At 43.9% G+C, this 25,344-nt stretch overlaps 1 protein-coding gene across 2 annotated transcripts in view; it reads right to left on the bottom strand.

Annotated features, from left to right (window-relative positions):
* Positions 1 to 14,600, bottom strand: part of LOC102698246 (sarcoplasmic/endoplasmic reticulum calcium ATPase 2) — a 49,916-nt gene extending 35,316 nt beyond the window's left edge. For both annotated transcript variants that reach the window (XR_001480683.2, XM_006640269.3), the window contains exons 1-4: positions 13,777 to 14,600; positions 12,861 to 12,878; positions 12,668 to 12,750; positions 4,569 to 4,673 (exon numbers count right to left, since the gene is read on the bottom strand). Coding sequence is in view for 1 of the 2 variants with exons in the window: in XM_006640269.3 (XP_006640332.2) it covers positions 4,569 to 4,673; positions 12,668 to 12,750; positions 12,861 to 12,878; positions 13,777 to 13,894 (324 nt within the window). In the remaining variant the exon portion in view is untranslated. The remainder of the gene's footprint in view (positions 1 to 4,568; positions 4,674 to 12,667; positions 12,751 to 12,860; positions 12,879 to 13,776) is intronic.
* Positions 14,601 to 25,344: the final 10,744 nt, after the last annotated feature.

Genomic DNA, 25,344 nt, shown 5'->3' with positions numbered 1-25,344 from the left:
AGGGAGCGACTGCCTGCTGATCACAAGTGCGAAGGTCGGGGGCGCACAGCTGTACTCTGAACCCAGGGCTTGGCGTCTCTCAATGCAACAGCAGGACAAGAAGCTCACACAAGGGGCGTAAGACTGGCACATCGATGCCAACACATCACCTAAACCTACCACAAGGGACATCGAGCCAACCTGAACTGACATGCATGCCTCCAAACCAAATTACAACAATCTATTTATACTGCTCCAAGGGCAATGCTAAATATTAAATTGCTATCGGGTGGAAAAGTGTTGGTAAGGGGCAAGGAGAACGGAAAGTAACCTTCCCTCATTCTAAAATTCTCTACAACCACAAGATAACCTGGTACAGGTGAAATTGGTCCTCAGTTATAAAACGAAGTCGCCACCTCTTGAAGTATGCTATAGCATTATCCAATGCCGAGTGGTCTAAAGCTCCAAACACATGTCATTGTTTTGAATACTGCTGTACTCGGTTAATATACTCGGCACTCTGTTCATATGCAAACAGTTGGCTACAGCATAAAATATTTTCACATACCGTGGAAAGTAGGTCTCATTCACATAGTTTTACCAAAGCACACAACTATAGAATTCTTTTTTTAAAAAAAAGTTAAATAAGGTCAAACAAAATATTTATTGCAACTTTCTAAAAATATGTTGTGCATCAGAATTAGTGGCATACATCTAAGAAAATCTGCACAATGTGAAGAATCAGATAAAAAGTATGTTTCACAGAAAGTGCAAAAGACTATCTTAGATGGTATTCCCCCAGGTGAAGACTGTAAAATCTTTCTCTCAGGAAATTCTCTTTAAATAGCCAGTCAGTTCAAAGGAGGAAACCTTCCATTGCTCTTGGGTTATCTGTCCCCGCACAGGGAAGTACTTCACTGGCTCTTTTCGGCAAACGTGTGGATTGATTGCGACAAGACCATTCACACGCCCCGGACAGGATGGCATGGTCCACTTCCTGGGTAACACGCCAAGATCAGCGCCCCGGAGTACAGAGCTGGCAGGCTTCAGCGCACAGCAGGACGAGAAACAAGCTGCGCTGTGCCAGCCTAAAGGAAGATTAGTACCCTCACTTTCACAAACCCAGGGTCCTGCGCGCTGGGTTTAAAAGGAGACCTGCAACGACTGCCACACGAGAGACGTGGCCGATCCGATCTTCTCATTCACAAAAAACGCCTTCAGCTCCTCTCGTCTTGCGTCATGAAACACGGGCCCTAGGGAGAGCGACCTTTCCCCGATTTCCTGCTTGACAAAGGGCCCAGGAGAGGTCACTCCATCTCGAAACCAGAAAACCTCTGAGAGACGAGATTTATTGCGACCACAAATCTCCCCTGCATCCTCCGCTGGAGTCCTTCCAGGAGGCTTTGAGGAAGGCCAGGCCAGAGGCATCAGCCCTCACTTGCGTTAGAGCCCAGCCTTCCAACGATCAGAAGTCACAGAAGAGTCTGAATTGTGACTGGAAAAACAGCGCTGGGGAGCAAGATGCCTTCTCTCATTCCACTGCAACTTAAGGTGCCATTAACTAAAAGCTGCGGAGGCATTAAAGGATGATCTTTGTTTCTCTGTGGCTTTGACAATAGGCAGAAAAGCTGTGTGTCTGCTAATGCCTAGAAGAATGAAAAACATTTTGCACAGAGGCAAGTACAGCCTCACAAATCAAAAGCCACCTTATGCTTTGATACACCAGCATTGACTTTGCACTGTCACGTGGTTGGAGGACAAAGGCACCCTGATCAAAATGCGATGGGACAAAAGGAGAACCTGCCCGGTGAAAAAGTGCAATAGGAAGCAAAGCACAGAGCACCACTGGTGATTGGGGAAAACTCTGCCCCTCCGTTTTCAAGTGGTTACAAACTGTTCCAAGTCGCAGGCTCCGATAATCACACCCGACACCCGGAGGGGAGAGATCACGGGTTCTCAAGGTTTTTAGGAAGAAACCTAAAAAGCAGCAGCCCTCCAGCTTGACCTGGGAGTTGTATGGGGGAGGTGACTGCTGGAGATGCTTGTTCAGCAGCTACTTCTCAATATCTTTTACACAGAAAGAGTAAGCGATAAGAACGCTTCGCGGCCCACAATCACATTTCAAACACCAAAACAAGCAGATTAGCTGCAGCACCACTCCTAATCAAAGGGATCCTTACCGGCTTTGGTTTCATGAAACAAACCTTCCTATCAATGGCAAAAGCCCGTTTTCAATGAGCTTGGCAAAGTGGGATATTAATGAGCTTTAAAGCTTATGTTTAAGCCCTGTTGCGCTTCATCCAGAAGACAGAGAAGGGACAGTTTGTACAGTAATTCAGCAGTAGAAAGGGACGCTAAGGATGAACTGCAAGAGGATCCTGTGCTAGCACAAGGACTGGGCCTCCTCCACTACAGCATTCCAGAGATGGATTTATTTTAGGCTACGAATCTAAATAAACCTAAACAAAGCTGAAGACAAAATCACTGGACTTTAAATTTGATTTGCCAAATAAAGAATACAACTGAGGACCTAAAGTATGGGATAGGTTGAAAAACTACAAAAAGACTAAATATTGGTCTTGCAAGACATTCAGTGCACATGAATCATTTGTAGTTGCTTTCCAAACAGAGGTTAAAATCAGCTATAATTTTAAGAAAAAAACCTTGCTGGAATTTGGTTTCATAGCAACACATCTAAAGATTCTAAAGTGCATCAATGACCCAATTCTAAGTTCTATTTTCAGAAGGCTTTTTTTCTTGCCTTCCCCATTGAGGCTCTGAAGACTATTTCAGGGAAACTGGGAAAAAAAACTGTGATATGACATTGCAACGTCCTTCTGTGGAGATCAGTTCTAGCAACTACATAAACGTTTTATAATAATAATAGGTTTTCAGCTGTTTCAGCAGCAGTAGGAGTAGGTAAAAAGTTAGGGATAGACATTTTCAGCATTGGGAAGAAAATGTTTATTTACCAAGCATCGCTTCCCTTTTTCATCTCACCTTGGTCTTGAAAATCCTTTCGAACGATTCCCTGCTGCAGGTGAACAGTAGTCTCTGCATTTTTACGCTTTGAATGTCTCTCTCAGGCCCGTGGACAACTTCTGCCACACCCTGACTCATTCTCGAACCCATGTCGATTCTGTGCTACTCCCTGCCCACTCATTTCCCAGCCTGCCCACTCAATCACACCCAGTTTAGATTGCCTTCTGCCTTGTATCAGATCTCATTTACTCCTTCTCTTCAGTCAGCCCTTCTGTGACTGGGTCATCTCTTCCTTGGTCATAATCAGAGCCCCATCTCTCATCTCACCTCTTCCTGACTCTAATCCCCTTATTTCCTTTCTCCTTAACACCTCCCTGGTCCCAGGCTTTCCATACAAACCCCACCCATGGTCCCTCATCCCTTTAACTATCGACCTGTGTCTCTTCTTCCCCTTCTTTTAAAACACTAGAGCCTGCAATGCTCCATCTCATTCCAGAAAAGTATAAAACCTGAATTCGACTGATGCAATGCTTTCATCAAACACTGCAGTTAATACCCGTGGGTACTCTTGCGTTCTTCCATTCAGTCCTTACCCCTGTAACGCCCATGGACTGTTACAGATTTCAAGAGGGGTTAATGGGGAGTGTATGAAAATACGAACAGCACCAACTATGAGGAGATCGCAATGCTCATCTGAGTCGCTTGGTTGCCAATAAGCAGCATAACAATCCCTCTTCATCAAGATGCTCAGTCAAGAAACTGATCTTTCCAGATGGGCCCAGAAGGCTTCCTAGATTGCAGAGGAATCTAATTCTTGAGTGTTGCTACAGGATAGGGGATCAGTGTAAAGCAGTGCCTTGAAAATGAGACAATTGGATTCATTATTCAAAATACACCCTAAAATTATTAGGCAAGACTACTGCATCACAAGACCAGGGAACATTTGTAGCTCACACTGTGTTTCGTGGATGACAATCATATCCCAGCTGTGGTGCAGACATATGATGCGTTCAAACACAGTTGATCTAGTGCCAGAAAGATGCCCGTTTCACACTTCCTGCAAAGATCAAAATGCCATCAAGAGTGGACCTGGCTTCATGGTAACGGAATGCATTCTCACATTAGCCCTCAAGCAGGACACACATGGTCACAAGGTGGCGTTACCTAACCAACAAGTCTGGAGTACAGCTAAACCCATTTTGTTCACATATATTCGATTTGAAACAAAGGGAAGCTTTGCGCAATTGGGTTAAACATAGCGTAGCCTTTTCTGTTTCTACTTGATGACTGCATTTTATTTTGCTCACGTTTACGATGTGCCATTCCCATTACTAACAACAGCGGGAGATTAATTTATAAGATGAAGGGCCTGTCACAACTATAAGAGCACCATCTGTATAAATACACATTCTTATTACACACATTCAAAGTGAGAACTTCCATAGCGTACAACCTGAAAGAAAAAGGATGAAAATAGGCAGAAAATCCATAACACTGTTGATGAAAGTGGTACAAAGTCTCCGACTCTCCATTTACATTTGAAGACCCCAATCAATGTAGCAACAGAAAGCACCCACCCCTGCCTGGAGAGTTACTAATTGTCTTACCTGCCACACTCCCACAATGGCATTGGCTATTAAAATAAGTAGGATCACAAAAGGCTCCACGAATGCTGTGATTGTTTCCTCTCCCTCTTCAAACCAAGCTAGTACCTGAAAAGAAAGAGATCCTGTTAAAACAGAAACTGCAACTACATTCTGCTACAGACCTCTTAAATTTCAAAATATTGACCTCACATTTATTGAAAACTATTTCTGAAGCCATTCTGTAAAATAAAACCATAAAGATCAGGATCAAACGGAAGTTGCGACTGAATGACTCAAATTTAACTGCGACTTTTCAGCGGCGTGACGGGCACCTCTTTTCAGGCAAAAATGAAATTCAGCAATGTGAAACTTCCATAATTGTATTTAATAAATGGAAAAACCAGAGGCTGAAATCACTAGTGAGAACCCTTAGCTCATTATCAAGGAGTGTTTTTCAAAGTTAAGAAAGCTCTGTAGCTCTTAATTGGCAGTTTCTCTAAAGGTCTTAGGTCCTCTTTATCCATAGTGCCATCAGCCAAAAAAAACCCAACAAAAACATAAATGGAAAAAAGAGGAAGTATGAATGAAAATGGGGAAAAAAAACATTCTGGCAAGAATGAAACATTTTGCCAAAATGACTTCCAAGGGGCACAACAAGTGAAAGGGCTTTGCTTGGAGCAGAGATCACGAGATCAGGTCTTGAGACCTTTTGTTGACTTGGGTACCTAAAACAGCAGTCAGCCAGGGCAAACACTGCTGGCTTAACAGGGACTCTGCTGGCACCCCCAGCTGCGTGAGCCTTCCATTAGGATGCTTCATTCTGCTCTTTGTGTGCGTGGGGGGTTAATAGTGTTATTAGAGAAAGATGACAATGCACTTTACAGAAGCAGTCTGTGTCCCCGGTCCATAGTTCAAGGAGTTTAGCACTGGGGCTCCCTATTCTACAACAGGGAATTCCATAACTGCGGGTGCAAAACAAATAACTGAAAATAACGGCACAGACATTAACAGAAGGATTTGAATTAAATTTTCCCCAAGCTTGCCCAGTACTGAGATTATTATAGTAGTGTTAATATACATCTCTAATTAAATATGCTTTAATTTGAGGTCCCTTCCCAAGTCTCAATCCTGAGCACGGACTCTAGTTACCTTCCCATTAGCATCTATTCCTTCCACAATACATTGTATAGTCTTGTTTTACTCTCAACGATAGCTACTGAAGCCTTCTTATACAAGGCTGTTGTAAATATGCTCCAGAAACACAAAGAGGCCCAAGCAGCACTGATGCATTATAAACACTTCCCTTCAGCGGCTTGTCCTCCTTGAAGACACGATGGCAGACGAGCTCCTGATGACAGGAGATCTGCATCACTGCACCAGCTGTCAATGAACTCAAGGCAGAAATTCAACCAAAGAATCCCTAGGAAGTCCTCTGCACAAATGAATCATCGTGCTCCTCCTATGTTGCCAACAATACTGATGTCCTTAAAATACCATTTTTTGGCATCGACAAAAAGACTGGGTGACTGAGCATAACCAGTATCCAAGGATAAATCTCAGTCAGCTTCAAGGACAGCAGGCTGATCCCCTCCAATTCCACCCAATCCACAAAGCGAATGCCTTGGATCTTGCCGTGTCCTAATGGCCACTCCAGAAATCAAGAGACAAAGGCAAAACAGAACAGAGCCCACAACCTACTCACTCCAATGTCACAGCACTGCCAGCAGGACGATTCTCTCAACAAGAACTCCTGCATATTCCACTGCCCCTTTAAAAGCTACTCGTCTTCAAGTGGCATAAATGTGCATAAGCATTGTACTTCACACAGACTGAGACAGAGTTTTACCATACAAAGTTATAGTGAAAATGCAGAAGAACATGCGCTTACAATACAGGAAAACTGCATTCTACTTAATAAGACATTCTGCCACAGCCGACAATGATGCTGATGTATGGCTAGCTTGAGCAGCTCCAGAGACACCTCGAGCACCTTTCCCGACCAGGACAGCCCCCCAGTCTCAATCCTGCGGGACACCAGTGGAACTTGTGGAACGGCAGCAATCACAGGCCTGACACACGACCAGGACAAGGCCGGGCTATAAATATGGTTTAAAAAAAAAACACATGCCCTACATGCCCCATTCCTGTCCAAACTGTTCTTGCTCCTTGTAAAGGCCCATCGTGCTTCCTGAGTTTTTGGCCTGTGAATATATGAACACTTGGGTAGTTTAGACCATCACATTCCCAACCAAATGCCCATCTGCAGTATATTCTGTCTGACCTGAGTTTCTCAACTACCTGTGACTTCTAGCAAATAAGGGGACTCTGCTAAGGCATGATATCTATAATACTTCAAAAACATGATATGAAAAAACAGCTATACTGTCCATATTTTTCACCATTTCACAACAGAGGTGGCTGTGCATTAATATCTGCACAATTTTTCCTTTAAAGTACAAAAGCACAATGATTATAGTAAAGCTTCAATGAACTATAAGGAGCTTCCTAAGGTCTTGGTAACTAATCTTAATTAGTTTTATGACTTGTTCTTTCAGGATTTAAAGCTATTGTTAGCAGGCCAACAGCAGTAACTGGCATACAGCTAACCAGCTAGCTCCAGGTTCCAGCGTCGTCCATTAAATAACTGAAAAAACTTGTCCTGATTAATCTGTAAAGCCCTGATGTTACTCTTGGCTAAACTTCTAACATCCAGAATTATGCACAGTCATATCATTCATAACAGTAGTAAATGTAAACTACTAATAGCTAATTGTTATCACAGAAATAAGGTTTTATCATGTTAAAAAGCTGGGAATACACACATTCCTAATACAGCCTGATTTCATTCCAGAAGACCACTTCAAATCCTCAAAACCCAACGTTTCACAGTAATTTCATACAGCGCCATTCCACACCTTAATTACATTCATTCTTCTTGATAATGGTCATCTTTCCAAAAACGGAACACTATTTAAAAATAAACTTCTGCCTCCTTGCGCTTTAATCACCTTTTCACCCGAAATCTTTGATTCTCCAACCTGTTGGGGTTTCCAGTCAACACTCTGGGTTGTGTGTTCAGTCCCAAATTCTACTCAACCACACACTGGGAACAGGAAAACTAGTTTCCACAGGGAAGGTTTCTACAGAATTGCAAACAAAACAATAAAACAGGGGAACAAAGACCAAGTTAGAGATCCACCTGGCCGACCACTGTTCACCTAATTAAATTAGAAAAGGGCGTCTAATTAAAATGCGACGCCTTCTGCGACAGCAATTCAGAAATGCAAAACGTCCGCTATGCCAACAGTCAAATATAGGCGCACCTGATCAACAGCTGTTTTAACTGGCCTTTCCATGCCACACTCTAGCAGGACAGAAACAGCACAGGAAGCCCAGTTGTTTCAAGTATGGGAGCCCATTGGCACAACACATGCTAGACGTTTCTATGAGAAGCGCTGCTGTACACACATGGAAAATCCTGCCTTTCCTACGCTGCCCATGAAAACCCGACTGTTACTCAAAACTCAAAAACTTAGTGGGGAACAAATCCTAAACCATTTAAGCCATGTAGCTGAACTGCCAGACTGGCTGAACCTTTTCAGCAGCAAGATAAATCTATCCCCTCCGCACAATCATAAGGCCCGAAAGCAGCTAATGGGAAGCAGCTGGAGGAACTGACTTGACAGCTAGACCATTAAAGAGCCCAGTAGACAAAGACGGCCAGGTACCCACCCTCTCCGCCCACTTCATCTGAAAGGGCTCTGCATTCGTCAACAGATACCCTGCACTCAACTTTCTCAACACTCGGTCACATCATCCTCCACAGGCCGTTCTCTCTTTTCCCCCACCAAGTTCCGGATTCCAGAGAAATGTGGCCACTCCTTCCCGTTTAGTGGGGGAAGTAAAAGCAATCCGTTTTATCATCTCTGGATCAAAACATCAGGAATGCCGAAAACTCTGATTCCCGAACCCTGGCGCCGTGCCACTGCATGAACAACTCCGTCAGCAAGGGAAAAGACTGCTTTTCTAAGTAAATGCACTATGTGTGAATATGCAGTATGCATGAATATTTAATAAAATGAACTGTCCAACAGTCTCTCTTCTATTGCTTTGTGCTTTAAAACCACCCACACATCCCGAGCTGCTTCAACAGTGTCCACATCTGCGTTCCGAGTTTATTATATAATGGACATCAAGAATCCCTGGTCTAAACAGACCAAGATTACTCAACATATTTTTACATTTTTTCTTAAAACCGCACATTCAAACATAAACAGGGAGCTGTTTTTCAGGACTGCACGCTACCTGAAAGGAAACACAGCATGACAGACAATAGCAGGATTTGTTAGCACAAGTCCTATCTGAGATTAATAATCACGTCTGAAAAGACCGAGACTTATTTTGGAGGCAAAAAAAAAGGGCGACTTCATAATTAACTGTACATATAAAAAATGAACCATTTTCCAACTGAGAAGTCTAGGGCAATGCATATCCATACAGTCAGTACACATACATAACTGGTATTACAACTACGAAAGGCAACGTTTCCACAGATGAATAAGAGTTCAGAAACTCTTTCTTCTCTCTGCCACTCGGTTTTGTTGTCTTGAACACCATCTTCCATCATCACCGTGCCACTCCTTCCCAGCAAGAGCCAGGACGACCCAGAGAACATCTTATACTCAACTTGTTTCTGGGGCCGTGTCGCACCACGAAGTCAAGACCGAGACGCCCCACAATGCCCGCCTGTAAGCCGCTATAGGATTTTGTTTTGGACTGGGGCCTAAACGCGGCTGCGTTCTGTTCAACTCCCGCCGATTCGGTAAATCATCAAGTGCAGACGAAGTGGCCAACACTGAGTGGCTCCGCTTCCCTTCCAAGGTCAGTGCCCAAATTTGGTCAACCTGCGTGCCCCCTCTCACCTCCTCCCCCCACATCACTCAGAGAGCTGTCAGGAGCAGCAACTGCCACCTCGCTATCGCAGGAGAGGGCATGCCAGACAACTGGAATGCCATTTTCCAACAGTGGCCAAAGATCCCTCTTTTACGCAACAGGACAGGCCCGGCTCCCACACCATCCCTCTGCGGAGGAAAGCTTTAAGAGGATCTCAACGATAACCGAGTACAAAACCTACCACTCAAGATGTACCGTACATCGACGGGCTGTCACGGGGCCAGTCATGCGAACTGCGTCAGACGTTTCTCATGGCGATGCCCTGTAATCTATGCTTTATGCAATGAGCCCTGCACGATTAGCATCTGACCTTTATTTATTAGGAAGGTAAATGCCAATCCAGTCCTTTGTACCATGCCAAAACCACACAAGAAGTAGAGCACAATGTGGCACCACATTTCTACAACTGCACGACTTGGTAACAATCCTGGCCTTCGTCTTTTTTGTCTAGAAACGCGATACGTCTTCTCATATATCGATGCACGTCTCTCTCTGCCAGAGCCTATTTTGCTTCTAGGATGTAATTAGTTATTTTCTTCCAGTAGAGCGAAGGACAGAACAAGGTTACTCAGGCATGCCTTCATTTCAGTCTTACAGACCACCACTGACGTAGTTTTTCACATCTTCATGCTATTCTTCCAATTATTAATCCTTGGATCCAATAATTAGGCTGACTGAACCTGAAACACTTGGATAGTCTAATATTACACAACAAACACCTAACCATTAATACAAGACAATACCGCAGGTTCTGCTTATACAGGTATCACCTTTTACATTCGAGATCCGTACAAAAACGTGCAGTTAGACATAATGTAATAAGCCAAGTACATTGTTGCTTCTATGTCTGGCTCAGCATGTGCCAACTAAAACCCCATTCCGGTGAGCCCATCCTGCATTAGACTTGTCATCAGTTCAGGGGGAATTACAGCATGGCCTGGGTGAAACTGGCCCCACCCCCAGGCAATTACAACAAAATGCGAGATCTCGTCACAAGTGCACTGAGAGCACAGCAGATGAACGCGAGCCAATAGGCAGTACAGCCAGCCCCCTGCACTTCATGTCAGCCCCCGGTAACCTGATCCTCGTTCCCCGCTGTCGTCGCCATTCCCCGGAAGCGTGGCTTCTTCCCAGCGGTGTCAACCGTCGGATCTGCAAGAGCAGCCTCAAACAGGGCACACACGCCCGCGCCCATGTTCTCGGAAGGCTCTGCTCATCTCCTCGCCGCCGGCACTGAAACACCGGCTTCCTTGGTATGGCCATTATTTTTAGCCTTCCTGATTTATCAATGCCGTTTGCCAACACCCGACAGTACAAGTGTAGCAAAGGCAAACATTTGCTGCTAGACGCCAGTTCGTTCGACAAGCCCACTCTGACAGCCTCCTTGCACAGGGAAACCAAATTAGTGTTCGGGCTCCTGGCCTTGTGATGGGATGACTCACTTCTAACTCCTTACATCTGCAAAGAGGCTTTCATGCCAGAGCATCACACCCCTCCATCAGTGTCCCCAGTCACCATCCTGGTGCGCCAGTTTGAAGGCTGTGGTCCAGATGGAAGAGCACCACCACCTGGTCCACTCAACACCTGCCGCTCAGGGGTCCCACCCCAGCACTGCCCAGGCCCAGGACCCATGCTCTGTGAAGTTCAGTCACTATATTCGTTCACAATTAAAATGACACGTATCCTCAGTAAACTGACAAACGAATGAAGGCGGCAGGTGGGAATAGTATTGACGCAAAACAGAGAAACCAGCCGACGACGGCCCATCCCTGAATATAAACCACTGACTCCGCCCCACGCCAATAAACAAGGGCGCAATTTTCATTTTTCGGCCAACTAAGCAAACCTACATTAACCTCACATTTTGAAGTGACCACTTGTATTACAATACAAGCATCATCAGGAGATTTGTCAAGTCCATTAAGCCAAGAAAGTATTTCCTGGTAAGTTTTTTTTAACACAGAGGACTTATTTAACACTACTAGCTCAGCTGTCATACCTGAAGATCAAATCTCTGAACATCCAACATGATGGCTACACTCCCTTGCTTATACCTAACCTGGCCTATTCACACCTCAGCCAAGTACTTTGAATATTAACAGCCACAGACGTGGGCGGTTTAAAAAACTAGGTTAGGATCTTAATACCTTGACTGGAAACTGGTCTAACACATTAATGGCACCAGGTTCTCTAGAGTGACATTACGTTTACAGTGTTACAGTAGGCATACCACTGGAAAAAGGTTTTAAAGTTCACTCAGGGACAACGTAACTTGCGAAGATTTAGGCTTAAAAGTTTTAAGGCCTATATTTGGGCATTTCTGACTGCATAAGGAACGGCTGATGTTTAAGCAATAAATCTATACTGCCACAGAAGTTTCCAAATAAGAATAAATCTCAACAAAGGACAAAATCCCTCATCGCCACAGTAAGTATCCTTCCAGACTCATGCAAAAGGCTGTGATAAATAAATTACTAGTAGATTAGGGCAGTGTAGCAGAGTGGGTGTGTTTCTTCTTTACTGACACGCTGCGGGTTCGAGTCACTGCTGGTGCAACTTGAGTGAGGTATCTGACCCCAGTTGCTCCAGTCCTCCCAGCTGTAGAAGTAGGGACCAGCATTGCTGGGGGGGGGGATTCCTGCAAAGGACTGGCCTCCTATCCTGGACTACTCCTCAAAACTACACAACTCATACCTGAGCCCATCCTGAACTTGACCTTTTGACCTTAGGCAAACGACGAGAACCAGGTACTGAGGTTAAACTGAATACCCAAATATCTGTCAGGAAGAAGCATGCGCAGTTAATAAGTGATAGCTAGACAAGGACTACACTCTCCTCGACTCATTCTAGAGTTCCTACACAAGGAGGAAAAGGTGCAAAGAGCATCAAAGTAAAACTGCACTCAGATACATGCAAATTATGCACGCCAGCATTTGCTTCAACATAAAAAGTAAGATGTCCACCAGTTCTGGGCCCAATTCATTTACAGTGAAACATTTAGAGCTGCCTGCTCAGGTCAAACACCTGCAAGGCAGCCAAAGTAAGTTTCAACAGCATGCCGGGAGGTTGCATCGGGAAAATACCCAGGACAGTTTGGTGATCTGTGCCTCATTTTTTTTAATTGTAAGGGACTGATACTGGGTGAAGGCTTCGAGGCGCATACTTACAAAGGATATACAAGCTGCCAGTAGAAGAATTCTGACTAATAAATCTTCGAACTGCTCGACAACGAGTTCCCATAAAGATTTTCCTGCGGACAGAATAAACAGACAAATTCAGAGTGGAATAAAACGGAATGAGCCCCTCCAAAAAAAAAAATGGGGGGTTTTAAAATATTAATAAAACGGCGGTGCTGCTTACCTTCCTCGGCTGGCAGTTCTGGGGTTGCGTGTTTCCAAGGAACAAACCAGAAAGCGACCGGGGGAGGAGGGGGGGGGGAGAGGAAGAGGAGAGAGTTACACAGGCAACAAAAGATCAAAATCTCCGTTTACACAGCAACGCTAATAAGATGTGCGCTTTGTTGACATTTGAAACACGACCCAGGGCGGCCGTGCATGAGGACCCCCCGCTCCCCGCAGCGTCTTCGGGCGCAGTGGCAGGCGTGTGCCGAGCCGTGCTCCGCGTCGCTACGAGGAAGTGGGTGTCCACGCCGAGGACACGGGGAATCGGCGGTGTTGCAATGCACAGGGCTGGTTCAGCCGAGTCATGCGCAGGGGCGAAGTGAGTACGGGCGGCCCGCAAGCCAGCCCGGCGCCGCCGGTGAGATGAAGCCGAGAGGCGGCCGGAGCTGTTCGCATCCAACCCCCACCTCACCTGCGCTTTCGCTAGGTCACCGGGCTTGAGACGAGACAGGGAGAAACGTGAGCTGGGAAGCCGAGTCCGAGGCCCTGAGCCGGCTTTTCCCCCAACCCCCCAGCCCGCTGGAACCGGGGAACAGCCGCAGAACAGCCCCCTCCCCTCCGAAATCTTCCGATTCTCACCCACCGGGTCGGTTATCGCACGCATTCAAGGTTAACGGCGAGCTTCCCTCTTTCCCCCGCGATAAGGCGAACGGATTGAAAAACCCACGAGGTTGTACATGATGACGTCAGCCATTTTCACTATCCATTTTTGAGCATGCCGGTTACTGTACTATAACCTGGCTGCATAAGACGGGCCTTGCGTTGCGTAAAAATAAACCACTAACCCCCCCCCCCACACACACACACACAAAAAAAAAAACCAACACATATTTGTATACATAAAAGACTTCTGGAAATGAAACGGCATCACTTACCGTTCGGTCCCCATTTTTCTTTATTCTTTTTCACCTGATCCAAACTCAGCCCTGTGCTCTCATTGACGTTAAAATAGCTATAGACCTCCTCCACAGTCTTTGTGTGCGCGTTCTCCATGGTGGAAATGCTCCCCTTGTGAAGACACTTTTTTTCTTTCTCTCTCTCTCTCTCACTTTGTGGACTCGGCCACCTTTCAGTCCGTGTCAATTTCGCCGCACGTCCCTTTCGCGAAGGAAGGAGAAGAAAAAAAAAACAAAACAAAAAGGCGTAAAATACTCTAAAACTAGGCGTTTACATACAGAAAACGTCCGGTGGGGTGAGAAAAAAAAATAATAATATCTAGAATTTATGTAGAAATCCCGGCACTTATGGAGAACGAAGAAAAACGATGCGTGTGTGTGTGACTCCCCCCTCCGCCAGCTTCTCGTCCAAAATGTTTTTTTTGATGCGCGTGTTTTGCCGACTTAAGTCACGCTTAAAATTTAAAAAAGAGAAAAAAAAAACAACCGATCCCCTCCCCAGGCCACTTTGCTTAAGGTGTCTCCTTTATTCCCAGAGGAGCCGGCTGCAACAGTCGCCCTCCGTGCCACACGCTGCAATGGCCAGTGCACTCCTCAGGCTGCCGTGGGTGCGCGTCTGCCCGTGTCACAGCCGCTCTCTCGTCAGTGGCTCAGCCCGTCCAGCGCCACTCGCGTTTTATTGAAAGTGCCTCACTCGCTGCTGCCCCTCTCGCCTGCTCCGCATGTGGAGTGCGCTCATTGGATGGAGGGAGTCCGGAAATCTGGTGGGGCTGTGTGTGTGTGCGCTCTTCTCGTCGCTCTCCGGCCCGTCTTTTTTCTTTTCTGAAACTCGCTGCGATCAGCTGATCTCCACGCTGCGCCCGGCTCACGCCGCCCCTCGGATCCGGGAGCGGTGACGCAGACGCGTTTGCGTTAACCTTTTCGGCGCAGGGGAAGGGGGGGGGGGACCCTTTGGCGATTTGTCTGGTTTTGTGAAGTCGTGCACTCTCCCACCCCCTCCTCCTCCACACACACGCTGCCTTCCCCTGGGGCACAATAAGATGTCTCCACTCGCAGATCTACAGGCAACGCCACAATGTGCATGTATTTGAACTGGGGGGGGGGGTCGATTCCAGTTTTAATTCCAAGGTGCTGCCGCTGACCCCAAAAAAATATGTTTTGGGAAACGACGGAGCTCGAGTTCAGATGCTTTGGCAGGGGAGTTTAATTTGTTTGCCATTTTTCTCTGAATAGCCTCCGTTTTTGGCCTTGGAGGTGATTAAAGACTTTCGCTCCTATCATCCTTCAAACCTAGAATGGTGTGTGTGTGTGTGGTGGGGGGGGGGGGTCATTTGCTGGGATTAGCGAACGCAAATGTCATGCTGTCATGCTATTACAGCCAGCTAGAGTTATGCGCCGGGTGTCAGCCTTCTCTTTGCTTATGTTACAGCTCAGGCTGCGAGGTTTTACCGAGAAGCTGTTTTCCAGATACCCAAGTAGTTATAAACCCGGGGTCAAAAGTACGCGACAGCGCTGTGATTCGCGAAATGTAATTAGGAGGTATTTACACTTCTTGCCTCGTTTTTCTGGAAATGGTCATATGCGGTCGGTCCTGACGTGTATTGCCCCTTTGCTGGCGTGCAGGAACAATGTAATGCAATGTGCTGGAACAGCGCGCTAAAGTAAACGCTTTTATCGTATTACATCAGTGTCAGCTCATGTCGCTGCAGTCCCCAGACCCATTCAAATACACCCTATTCACGTGGGTGACTTTCACACCTGCACGCTGGAGTTCAGTTGGACAGGGATCAGTGCCACCCTGTTGGATCGGGGAAATGGGAGAGAAATAGTGTACCCGATGCTAAAGAGAGCTCATTCACCTGCTAGACCCCCACTCCCACTGACACAAAACCACCAGGTTTATACCAGCTTCCTGTTCTACAGCAACTAAATTAATCCCATGACCAGCAGTTATTTTTTCCTGTGATGTTGGAGTGCAATTGTAATATAAAAGAGCTCTTCTTAGTTTCAGGAGTGTTGAACAGGCAATAGAGCAGATGATCACTCCTTGCCACAGATGGATGGACAGGGAGTTACCCCACCAGCTGGTCCCCACTTCTACAATTGGAAGGACTGGAGTAACTGGGGGTAGAGTTCTTCATTAAGCTACAACAGCAGTGTCTGCAGCGGGGACTCGAACCCACAGCCTCTCACTCAAGACTTGAAAGGCTCCCCCACCATGGAAACCTGGGGTATGACAGAGAGTCTTCCTGCACTTTTTCCCCCTGGAGCTCTGCCTGAGAGGCTCAACTCTTTACAGTTTCAATAAGTTTATTGTGTTTCCAACTAGACATACTTTACTTGATCACTGAAAGAAGCAAGATTTAGTAGTCAAAGTATATTTTCGCACACGATTTGAACAACTTCTGCACACTGCGGTATCAAACTCTGCTGGTTACCAGCTACCACATCTTCACTGGCTACACTAGAGCCACCACGTGTTTTAAAGTGTGATAAACCAGCTGTTTCAAGATCTCCATTCTAAGTGCTTGAAAATGTCTCTTGCACTCATGAAAGTACACTTAAACCCTGTCCCCCCTCTCCAAAATGCACAGACACCTCTGCAGGTCCCGTCCTAACTGACCCATCTGAGACACAATAAAGAATGCTGTATAGGGAAAAGGTCGTTACTAATTGTTTTTTTTTACAATTTTTGCATCCCAAGAACGTGCAGCTAAATAGCAGATGAATGCAGAGAACGGTATCGGCAAACCTTCCAGTGAGCAGAAAAATGTAAAAAGGCAGGCTTTAGAAAATGGAAGCAGCTCAGCACAGCTCTATTTTTATTGAATGTTCCACTTAGCTCACGCTCATCACCTGGACTTGTTTCCTGCTCGGTTCACTAGTTACTTTCACAGACTCATGAACTGGGTGGAGGAGAGTGTAGACTGTCTGGATTGAAATCGTGTGAAAAGCTTTCTCCTTTTTTTCTCTCCATAAAAAGCTCTATGGATCCGCGGCTGATCTATAAAACATTATTGTGCTGTTCTGTCCCTTTACCTCCAATGAAACGAGGACCTCCTGGGATTATTGAGCCCCTGAAGGCTGCAATGTACAAGGCTGACGTTAGATCATGCAGGAGAGACCCGAGGGTCTCTCTCCTAATGAAGTCATTTGTCTGGAAACCCCAGCTGCCCACAGGAGCACCCAGTTCTTTCTTTTCACCTCATGGTTAGTGATGACAGTACGGCTGACAGACAAGGCCCAAGCAGGTGCTTTAGGAAAGCAAGGTTTTTTTTTTAAGTGCCTGCACACAGAATCATGGCAGCATGTAGTCACAACTGCTCTTTACTGCATGAAGATTTACTCTGGGTCACTCCAATTAAAACCCCACTAAGCTGATATTAGCAATGAAGGCTAATTTTATTTAATACCACAGACTGTGTTCCAAATGATTGTAATTAGAGAACAACTGCATTTCACACTGCATCGTTGTAATAAAAATGTTAATTATCTCGCATGTTACCATAAATAGTGTTGTACATGTTTGTGTTTCCATTCAGTGATATGCAGTACAGTACCCCTGTCTTGGTGAACATGAAATGGACATAACAAAATAATGATAGTAATTACAGAACTAGTGATAGATGACGAATTAATGCTGCAATTGTTCATGAAACACTGAGATCAGCAGTTTGTAGAGTGCATTGCTTGTCACAGAGCAGCATCAATCTGAAGTCCTTTTATGTGTTTAATGAGTCACTTGCAAAATTGGTGAAACAAGACATTCCTAAAGCATTCCATAATTAGAAAACACCTCTAACCTGGTTGTCTTCTCTGCGTCTGTGGGGCCATGTGACAGCTGAACAACTGTTTATGAAATGAATCCGCTGTCCGAAAACAAGGCCAAAAGTGTAATACGCTCTTGTCCCATTTTGTAACATTTCTTTTCATCTCAGAACTGTAAGAATTTCTCATTTACTACTTATGCTATTCCCAGTAAAATAATGGATCTTAAGTTAGAACACAGGAGCACATGGGGAAAGAAGGAGCACAATTCTAGGAAAGAAGGAGAGGACTTATATACTGCGGGGAAAAATCACAATTAAAATTCAAATAAGGTCATTAACCATGCAAGATAGCAAGATGTGCCACAAACCACTAGTTTGGCAAATTATGGAGGAAATAATGTCACCCCGGGCTCTGTTACCTCTCACTGCGTTAGAGGCGATCAAATCCATGAATGATGACATTAATAAATAATCCCTCAGATGAGGAGATGAGGGTGACAGAGTTCACGCAGCCGCCAGGTGATGGTTTAATCCCACTGGAGCAGGAATAAAGCTTTGCAGGGGTATATACCAGAGACAGCAGAAGGAAAGTAGAGATGATGTAATTACCGGTAACCTCTTGCACTACAGGATTAAAAGGTAAGTGACGGTGATATGTAACAGAAAGCAGCAGCTACCTTAATGATAAGCTTTGCTCAAGACACTTTTTTTTTCTTTCTTCTGAAGTCAAGAAAGTGGTCAAAAATGGTTATTTAAAAAAAATGTTTATTGAGAAGTATTAATTTCCTCCAGGTGTGAAGCTTTAATAACTCACATCTGACCGTAATATGAAAAAAATGTTACCTTCAGAGAAATCGTTTAATGTCAGTGTGTCAAAGGGTTTGGCAGATAAGTGGGCCTTTTACCTGACCAAAAGGTTTTCAAGTAAGCTACAATCCAAAAGTGATTAATTCTTCGTTGCATTTGCTGTGTAACGTATAAATAGAAACACAAATTACATTTTCAAACCTGAAACGTGTTTTTCTAATAGATCAAATACTGTATATAGAGCAATTAAGGGACTGGCGTTCAACATTATAATTTAATTGTAGTTAGTTACGTAGAACCCTCACGCAGTCTCTAGGAAAAACTAAAAATTAGGCTTACTTCTTTCACTTCAAAATATATACACACAATATTCGGATTTTTTCTGTCACCTAAGATATCATGTGTCTGGATCACAACCTGTAAGTGACCAGTTTTCAGCAAGTGTCTCCTCCAGGGTTCCCTCTACTGGTAGTCAGTGATAGTACAGATATACGATACAGTACACCATGACAGTCGTTTGGTCGTCGTCAGATTAAGAGGCGTGACAGCAGATATAACCAAGTTGCAATAGACTGTAAATATAACATGTCAAGATCCTAATGCCTTTAGAAGAGACCTAAACAATTTAATTAGCTTGTCAATTGTTTTTTGCTATTAGGGGCAGAGCGGTGGCTAAGGATCCGCACCTGTGGCTGGAAGGTTGCCAGTTCAAATCCCACAGCCTGCAGAGGAATCCTACTCCATTGGGCCCCTGAGCAAGGCCCTTAACCCCAACTGCTCCAGGGGTGCTGTACAATGGCTGACCCTGTGCTCTGACCCCAAGCTTCTCTCCCTGTCTGTGTGTCTCATGGAGAGCAAGCTGGGGTCTGCGAAAAGACAACTTCCTAATGCAAGAAATTGTATAGGGCTAAAAAAGTGATCTCATCTCTCATCTCTCATCTCATTCCAACCAACAGAGCTGTGAAAACAGCCAGTGCAAGAAGGCTCTGGACAAAGTGCCATGACGACAGACCAGCCCAAGACACTACTGTTAGGAGGCTTTCTATTGGTTAATGTCCAAGTGCAGTTCCCACCATGTAACATTCAAAATAAGCAAAGAATTTGTGGTGGAGGAAGACATATGTGCTTTAAAAAAACGCGTTTATTTAACAAATGCTAGTTTGTTTTTTCTCTTCGATTTGCCAACAGAGGGCTCGGAGTCAGAAAAGTCTGACCCTCCACTTGGAAATAAGCCTTGCAACACGTACTGTCTGCCACGGCACAGGCTGCCAGATTCAGCAGATCTGTCCGTCCTCACTCACTCATTTTGGGTCATGCTTCCTTAGAATACAGGTCTCTCATCTTAACCGGGCCAGGGAAAGGGATGACACTTGTGGGCTGCTGGTCAATCAAGTTACGTAGCAATGTAAGGTTTTCTATTTCTGTCAGGGCTAAATAAACATGGGTAACAGATTGACCCTCCTTGCTTTGGTAGGACATATATTATTGCCTTAAAATAAGAATTTATAGACTTTTCAATACAACCTTATCTTGCAACCTAGAGTTAAACTGTATCCATGAACAGCAAACCACTTGTATTATAAGAATGTTTACTGCTTTCTATCAGTTAAATATATCTCCCATTGATTTCCTACCTTCTTGTGCTGAGTCGTAAACTGCACGACAGCAGACTACACACATCTGTTAACTTACACAGTGATCAAAAGCCTAATATACTGTACCCAGAGCCTTTGAGCCTGATTCATGCTGAATCCATACTGTCCATGTGGAACACTGAGTAATTAAACCACGAAAGGAATTACCGCAAAAACCTTTTTTTTTCACTGTTTATTGAACTGTAGGCATTTGAAAAAAACTCATGATATGAATTTCTTAAATTCCATTAAGAGTAATTGCATTTCACACATCAGCTGGCTTTATCACCGAGCGTGTAACCGGTAGAAACCCGAACACAGATATTCAAGACTGTGCTTAGCTATCATACTTAACACCATAGTTATCACGGTCTGGACTGCATCAAACCAGGATCAAAAATCCCGGGACTTTCCAGAAAGAGAAGATACTCCTGCTTTGTGGAGCCCCAAGCCTGGCTGATCGTCCAGTCCTTGGCAGCACAGGGGGGCAGTTGTCTCGGGGTGGCCTGTGGTCCAAATCCATAAGCTAGCAGTGTATTTAGAGCTCCTGGCACCTTGCCTGGCATCCTCATTTTGGGCAAGGGCAGCGTGTGGGAGGGAACGCGAGAGGCCATGGGCTCTCAAGGGAGAGATAGGGTGAAGGACTCTGAACTCCAAGAAGGTGCCCCTCTTGTGTGGTTTTATACAGGGTACTGACAGTCCCCACAAGAATCCCCTTTATTGTCTGTTAACACATCTTAATGAGGCCCAGGTCTCGCCAGTGATCTTCTTCATGAATATCTAACCTTGAAGGACCAGCATGAATCAAGTTGCCTTTTTGGAAAACGTGCACCTGATACGGCAAACTCAGAGATTGCTAACCACGGCTGTCGGCGATGGATTGGGTTACGTGGGGGGGGGGGGGACGTGAGGAAACCTAAAATTACCTTTGTCGCATGTGGGGAATGACCTGCAGCAATCGTCTAAAATTTAAGAGAAGCATCCATCAATGAGATGTTGAAATGTTCCGTTGCCAAATTTAGTTTCTTGAAGCATCGCTGTGGAGGCTTTTACGATTGTGCTTTCGAGAACATTGCCGAGCCCTTGTCTGCAACTTCCAGCACTCAGTCCACCTCCATGAAGAGCTAGCACACACTCAGTCCCTGTCAAATGCAGTCTGGAACTGATCAAGGCGAACTCAAAATGGGTTTATCAACTTCCTGTTCGTTAAACATCAGCAGTCTATAAATCTAGGACCTTAACACATGTAGGTCCTTTTCCAAAGCTGCTATTTAGGTTATCTCAAACGCCTACACTCTGCACATAGTATTACAGTTGACAAAGATGCTGTTCAGTAGCGTGAGGAAACAAACACACTGACTATAATGTTAATGTATTATATTACCCACTGCTAGCAGATGAGTAAAACCATAAAAAAATAAAAATATTCAAGTGCCCAAAATTGCACTGCACTTGCAACCATACAATACAAGGGGAAACTCTGGAAAAGAACTTCTAATTTTTCTTTGCTTCAGCCAAAAATGGTCTAATTAACTGAAAAACATGTTGTACTTGCCAGTGAACTGATAGAACGATTACTACTTTTGAGATGTTGCTGTAGAACTGGCTATGCCAAGATTTTACAAAATGATCTCAGTACCCAAGCAACAACTAGATACAGAAAAGATCAAAGTCTAAGTGGACTGAAATGTAGGAATTCAATCATGGAAAATGACATCTTAATTTTACTTTTAACGGCTGGGTAATGTTCTTTTATTAATTTTCAGAGGGCAGCTGGGGTGTTAAAATTAGGACCACTATAATTATGCATTGCTTAAAAAATAAAGTCATCAAGGAGCCTCCTGAGTTTTAAGAATGGTAACTGATTGTCAGGCAGGCCGGTTATTTGGTGTTACCGTGATCACACACAACTAAAGAAAAGCATTTTGCATTTGTGATTTTGCAGTCTTCTTGGACCGAAATGTAGCAGTGTACATGTAAAATATCTTGGACAGATGATATAGTGCTTTATAATGCCCTAGTAATCTAAGCAATTTGAGAAGGTAGTGTACATTGAATATCTGTACTGTACATACAGAGACAGGCAGGAATGTCACTGTGTGATCACATCTGTGTTGAAAGGAAAACTATGTTCCACTGATAAAAGAAAACTTGGAAGGAGGCATTGTGCACGCTTGAGCTTTGTATTTCCAGGAAAACAACAGGCCATCTGATGTTTGCTGCAACCAAATTGCACTTTCTATGCTAATGAGCAAATGCTTACAAATGAAAATAAATCAGTTATATAAACCACTCAAGTGATCACATTGAAATGATAAACATAAAGCCATTACAGATGGCTCACACAACAGGTTGCAAGTAGAACAGGAGAATGTTGTGTACAAGTTAACAGTCAGATTTAATATTCTTAAATTAAATGCTGCCTTGAAGTATAGAAGCAAAACGTCTTAAAATTGTATCTAAACCAATATAGAATGTTCTGGGGTCTGTCATAGTGAGTATTTTATGTTCTCCGTACTTGATCAGAGACCGTATTTCTGATGTCTGTACTAGAAAGTCAGGAGGTGAGAAGCTTACTTTGAACTTGTCAAATATTTATTTAGAAAAAAATTAAAAGCAAACCGTAATGACAGAGAAACAGGCAAATGAGGAGAACACCCATCCATCCTTTCAGGGTCATGTAGGAGACAGGGCCTATTTTGGCAAGCAATGGGTGCAAAGCAGGATACACCCTGGAACCCAGGAACCCAGAACTGCAAGGCAACAACACTAACCCCTGCGCCACCATGCTGCCTTCAAAAGAACGTATTGAAGGGAAAACATTAGAAATGAGAAGCCATTTGACCCATTGGGTTCATTTGGCTGCTTGGAGGCTCTCATCCATCTGCTTCTTAAATGTTGCCAGGGAATCAGCTTCAACAACGTGACATGACAGCTTGTTCTAGACACCCAGCACCCAAATCCCTGCTACTGTTTCTAGAAAAAAAGGGCTGCAATATCCATTAATTTGGCAAGGTGGATACAAACCATACACGTGAAACTAACTGGGTTATTAGGGGATATTAACACTAATGGGGGTTACAATGTCACCAATGAAACCTTAAAATAGAGTAACAGTTGGTACAAGCTGAGGAATCAGCATCTGCGAGAATGAAAGGAGTCTTTCACATAACCTGTATTATAAAGTTTTATACACGGGACCTAATTGCATGTAAAACTGTATACCACCACCTGCCAAGGAATACATAAGTCAATCCATTAATCATTCCTACTAATTAAACCGAATCAGAGTGAATCCAGTGATTGTTTAATGCAGCATTAAAGCTTTGCCGTAGACGTTTATTTTAAGGGAACACTCAACTTTTTTTATTCTAGAAGAGAGAGGTTTGACTTTGGGGTCCTGTGCGAAGGTGCCCACCAAAGAGAATATTAGGTCAACGGGTCCTCTTGCGAAACGCACTGTTCCAGCTCCCTTGGCACATTCCTCTTTCTTGAAAGTGGAAGAGAGGTCGCACAGCCCCTCGCCACCTCCTGCCCTGCTAAAGCAGCGGAGGTCCCAGCAAATTCCAAAATTGGCAAGGCTCCTCTGCCCAAGGTCGCGTCTGCTGTTTCTAAAAATATCCCGGGACAGCAGCGCGGGCGGAGCACTTTGTTTTCGGAGCGTTATCTTTAGACACATGCAGGCAGGAGCTGAGTTCTTGAAGATGTGTCAGAATGGAGGTTGGGGGATTCGTTTGATGTTGGCAGGACAGAAAATGTTTCACACCCCCTCTCTCTCTCTTTGTAATTTTCCTGAGATGAAGGTCCCTCAGGTTAGAGTTCTTAATCACCAGTGAAGGAACGTGATTTTACAACATCGCATTGTGCTATTATACCAAGTCAGGAAAATAAGCCAGCAACATGACACATTACAGTTTGCTGTTGTTTAAACTTGCAAGGGCTAAATGTTTTAGCTTTTTAACATTCACACCAACAATACAGACGTACAAAGCTTTCCAAATATAAAAGTTTATAAAACGTGCCCTTTGTACAATATATAATATACCTAAAAATGAATATACTTGTAATTAGATTTCTAAATCACATAAAATATATGTCCTACATAAGCCAGTTGATCAATAATAAGCAGTTAATATGGTTGTGTCATTATGTGCGTCTTAATACTGGACTTTAATCAAAAGCTTTGGTTTGTTAACTCCCCAGATGTCTTCATTTGGTATCTTTATTACATTTGCATCTCAGCTAGACACTGGAATCGTGCATCACTGATTATTTTAAAAAAACATATTAATAACAATTCATATTATATCAAGTAATATTTCTGAAAAATAAATGACACGTTGTCTTGTTCCACTGTAAATACCACATATTTACAACAATATTACAACTTAAAGGAAAACAAATGATGAGAATCTTCTGGCCTTTTACAAAGAAGACTGAGCCCCCCGCTTTGTGACCATTAGAAAACTGTGCGACAGCAGACCAAAGCAGTCCTATTTTCTTTTAGCTAACTGATGTTTAAATGTAAAAGCTTTCATTTTCAAAAACTATTTTCCGCTCAGAGTCCTTGGTTTTATTAATGTTCTGATACAGCTGTACAGCTTGCGAGGTGTCTAACCAACAGAGCTGTGTTCATTAGTCCTGGATTAATTGTTGTTTTCCAATGACTATATAAACCAACTCTTAATAGGCTACCAATGATGTATGCATGAAGGCTGGACATACACTGTGCAAAACACTACCATAATTAGCATTTTACGTTTTGCATGTCCTAAGTGAATAAATCCCAGATGTTTGTCCACTGAAACTATATACCTTAATAACAGGAATGATCTTAAACTGATTTCCATAGATTCAAATGGTTCAGTTTTGCTGATAACATATTATGTTATTAGTATACTTTTTGCCCTAGGAATATTTAAAGGTTTTAATATTTTGGCACTGTACATATATTGCGATATTTTAAGAAACTGCACCATCTTGGTGGTGATCCATTTTAAGGAGGACATAAACAACAAAGGCAGAACAAATTAGGTAGACCGTGTTCTCTTGGTACAATTCCCTGGGTGAAATTTCACATAAATAAACTGCGGCAGCCATAACATATTTCTCCCCCTTAGTCCCAGATTACAGTACCATGAGGACACCTTGGGTTTTTTATGCTTTTAGCCTGATGATCAAATGCATGAATTAATATTTCTTTTTATAATGCAGCATCATTACCAACTAAAATACTTCACAGGGGGGCATGCATATTATATCCATTTATTGTTTTAAGGCAAAAACAGTTGCCTTAAAAATAATACAATATTTTAAATAAAATACACTTTCCCCCC

This window comes from Lepisosteus oculatus, chromosome 22 (genome assembly GCF_040954835.1).
Source record: "Lepisosteus oculatus isolate fLepOcu1 chromosome 22, fLepOcu1.hap2, whole genome shotgun sequence".
Classification (NCBI taxonomy): Eukaryota; Metazoa; Chordata; class Actinopteri; order Semionotiformes; family Lepisosteidae; genus Lepisosteus; species Lepisosteus oculatus.
The sequence above is the reverse complement of the archived record's forward strand: the minus strand, read 5'-3'. Positions and strand labels throughout refer to the sequence as shown.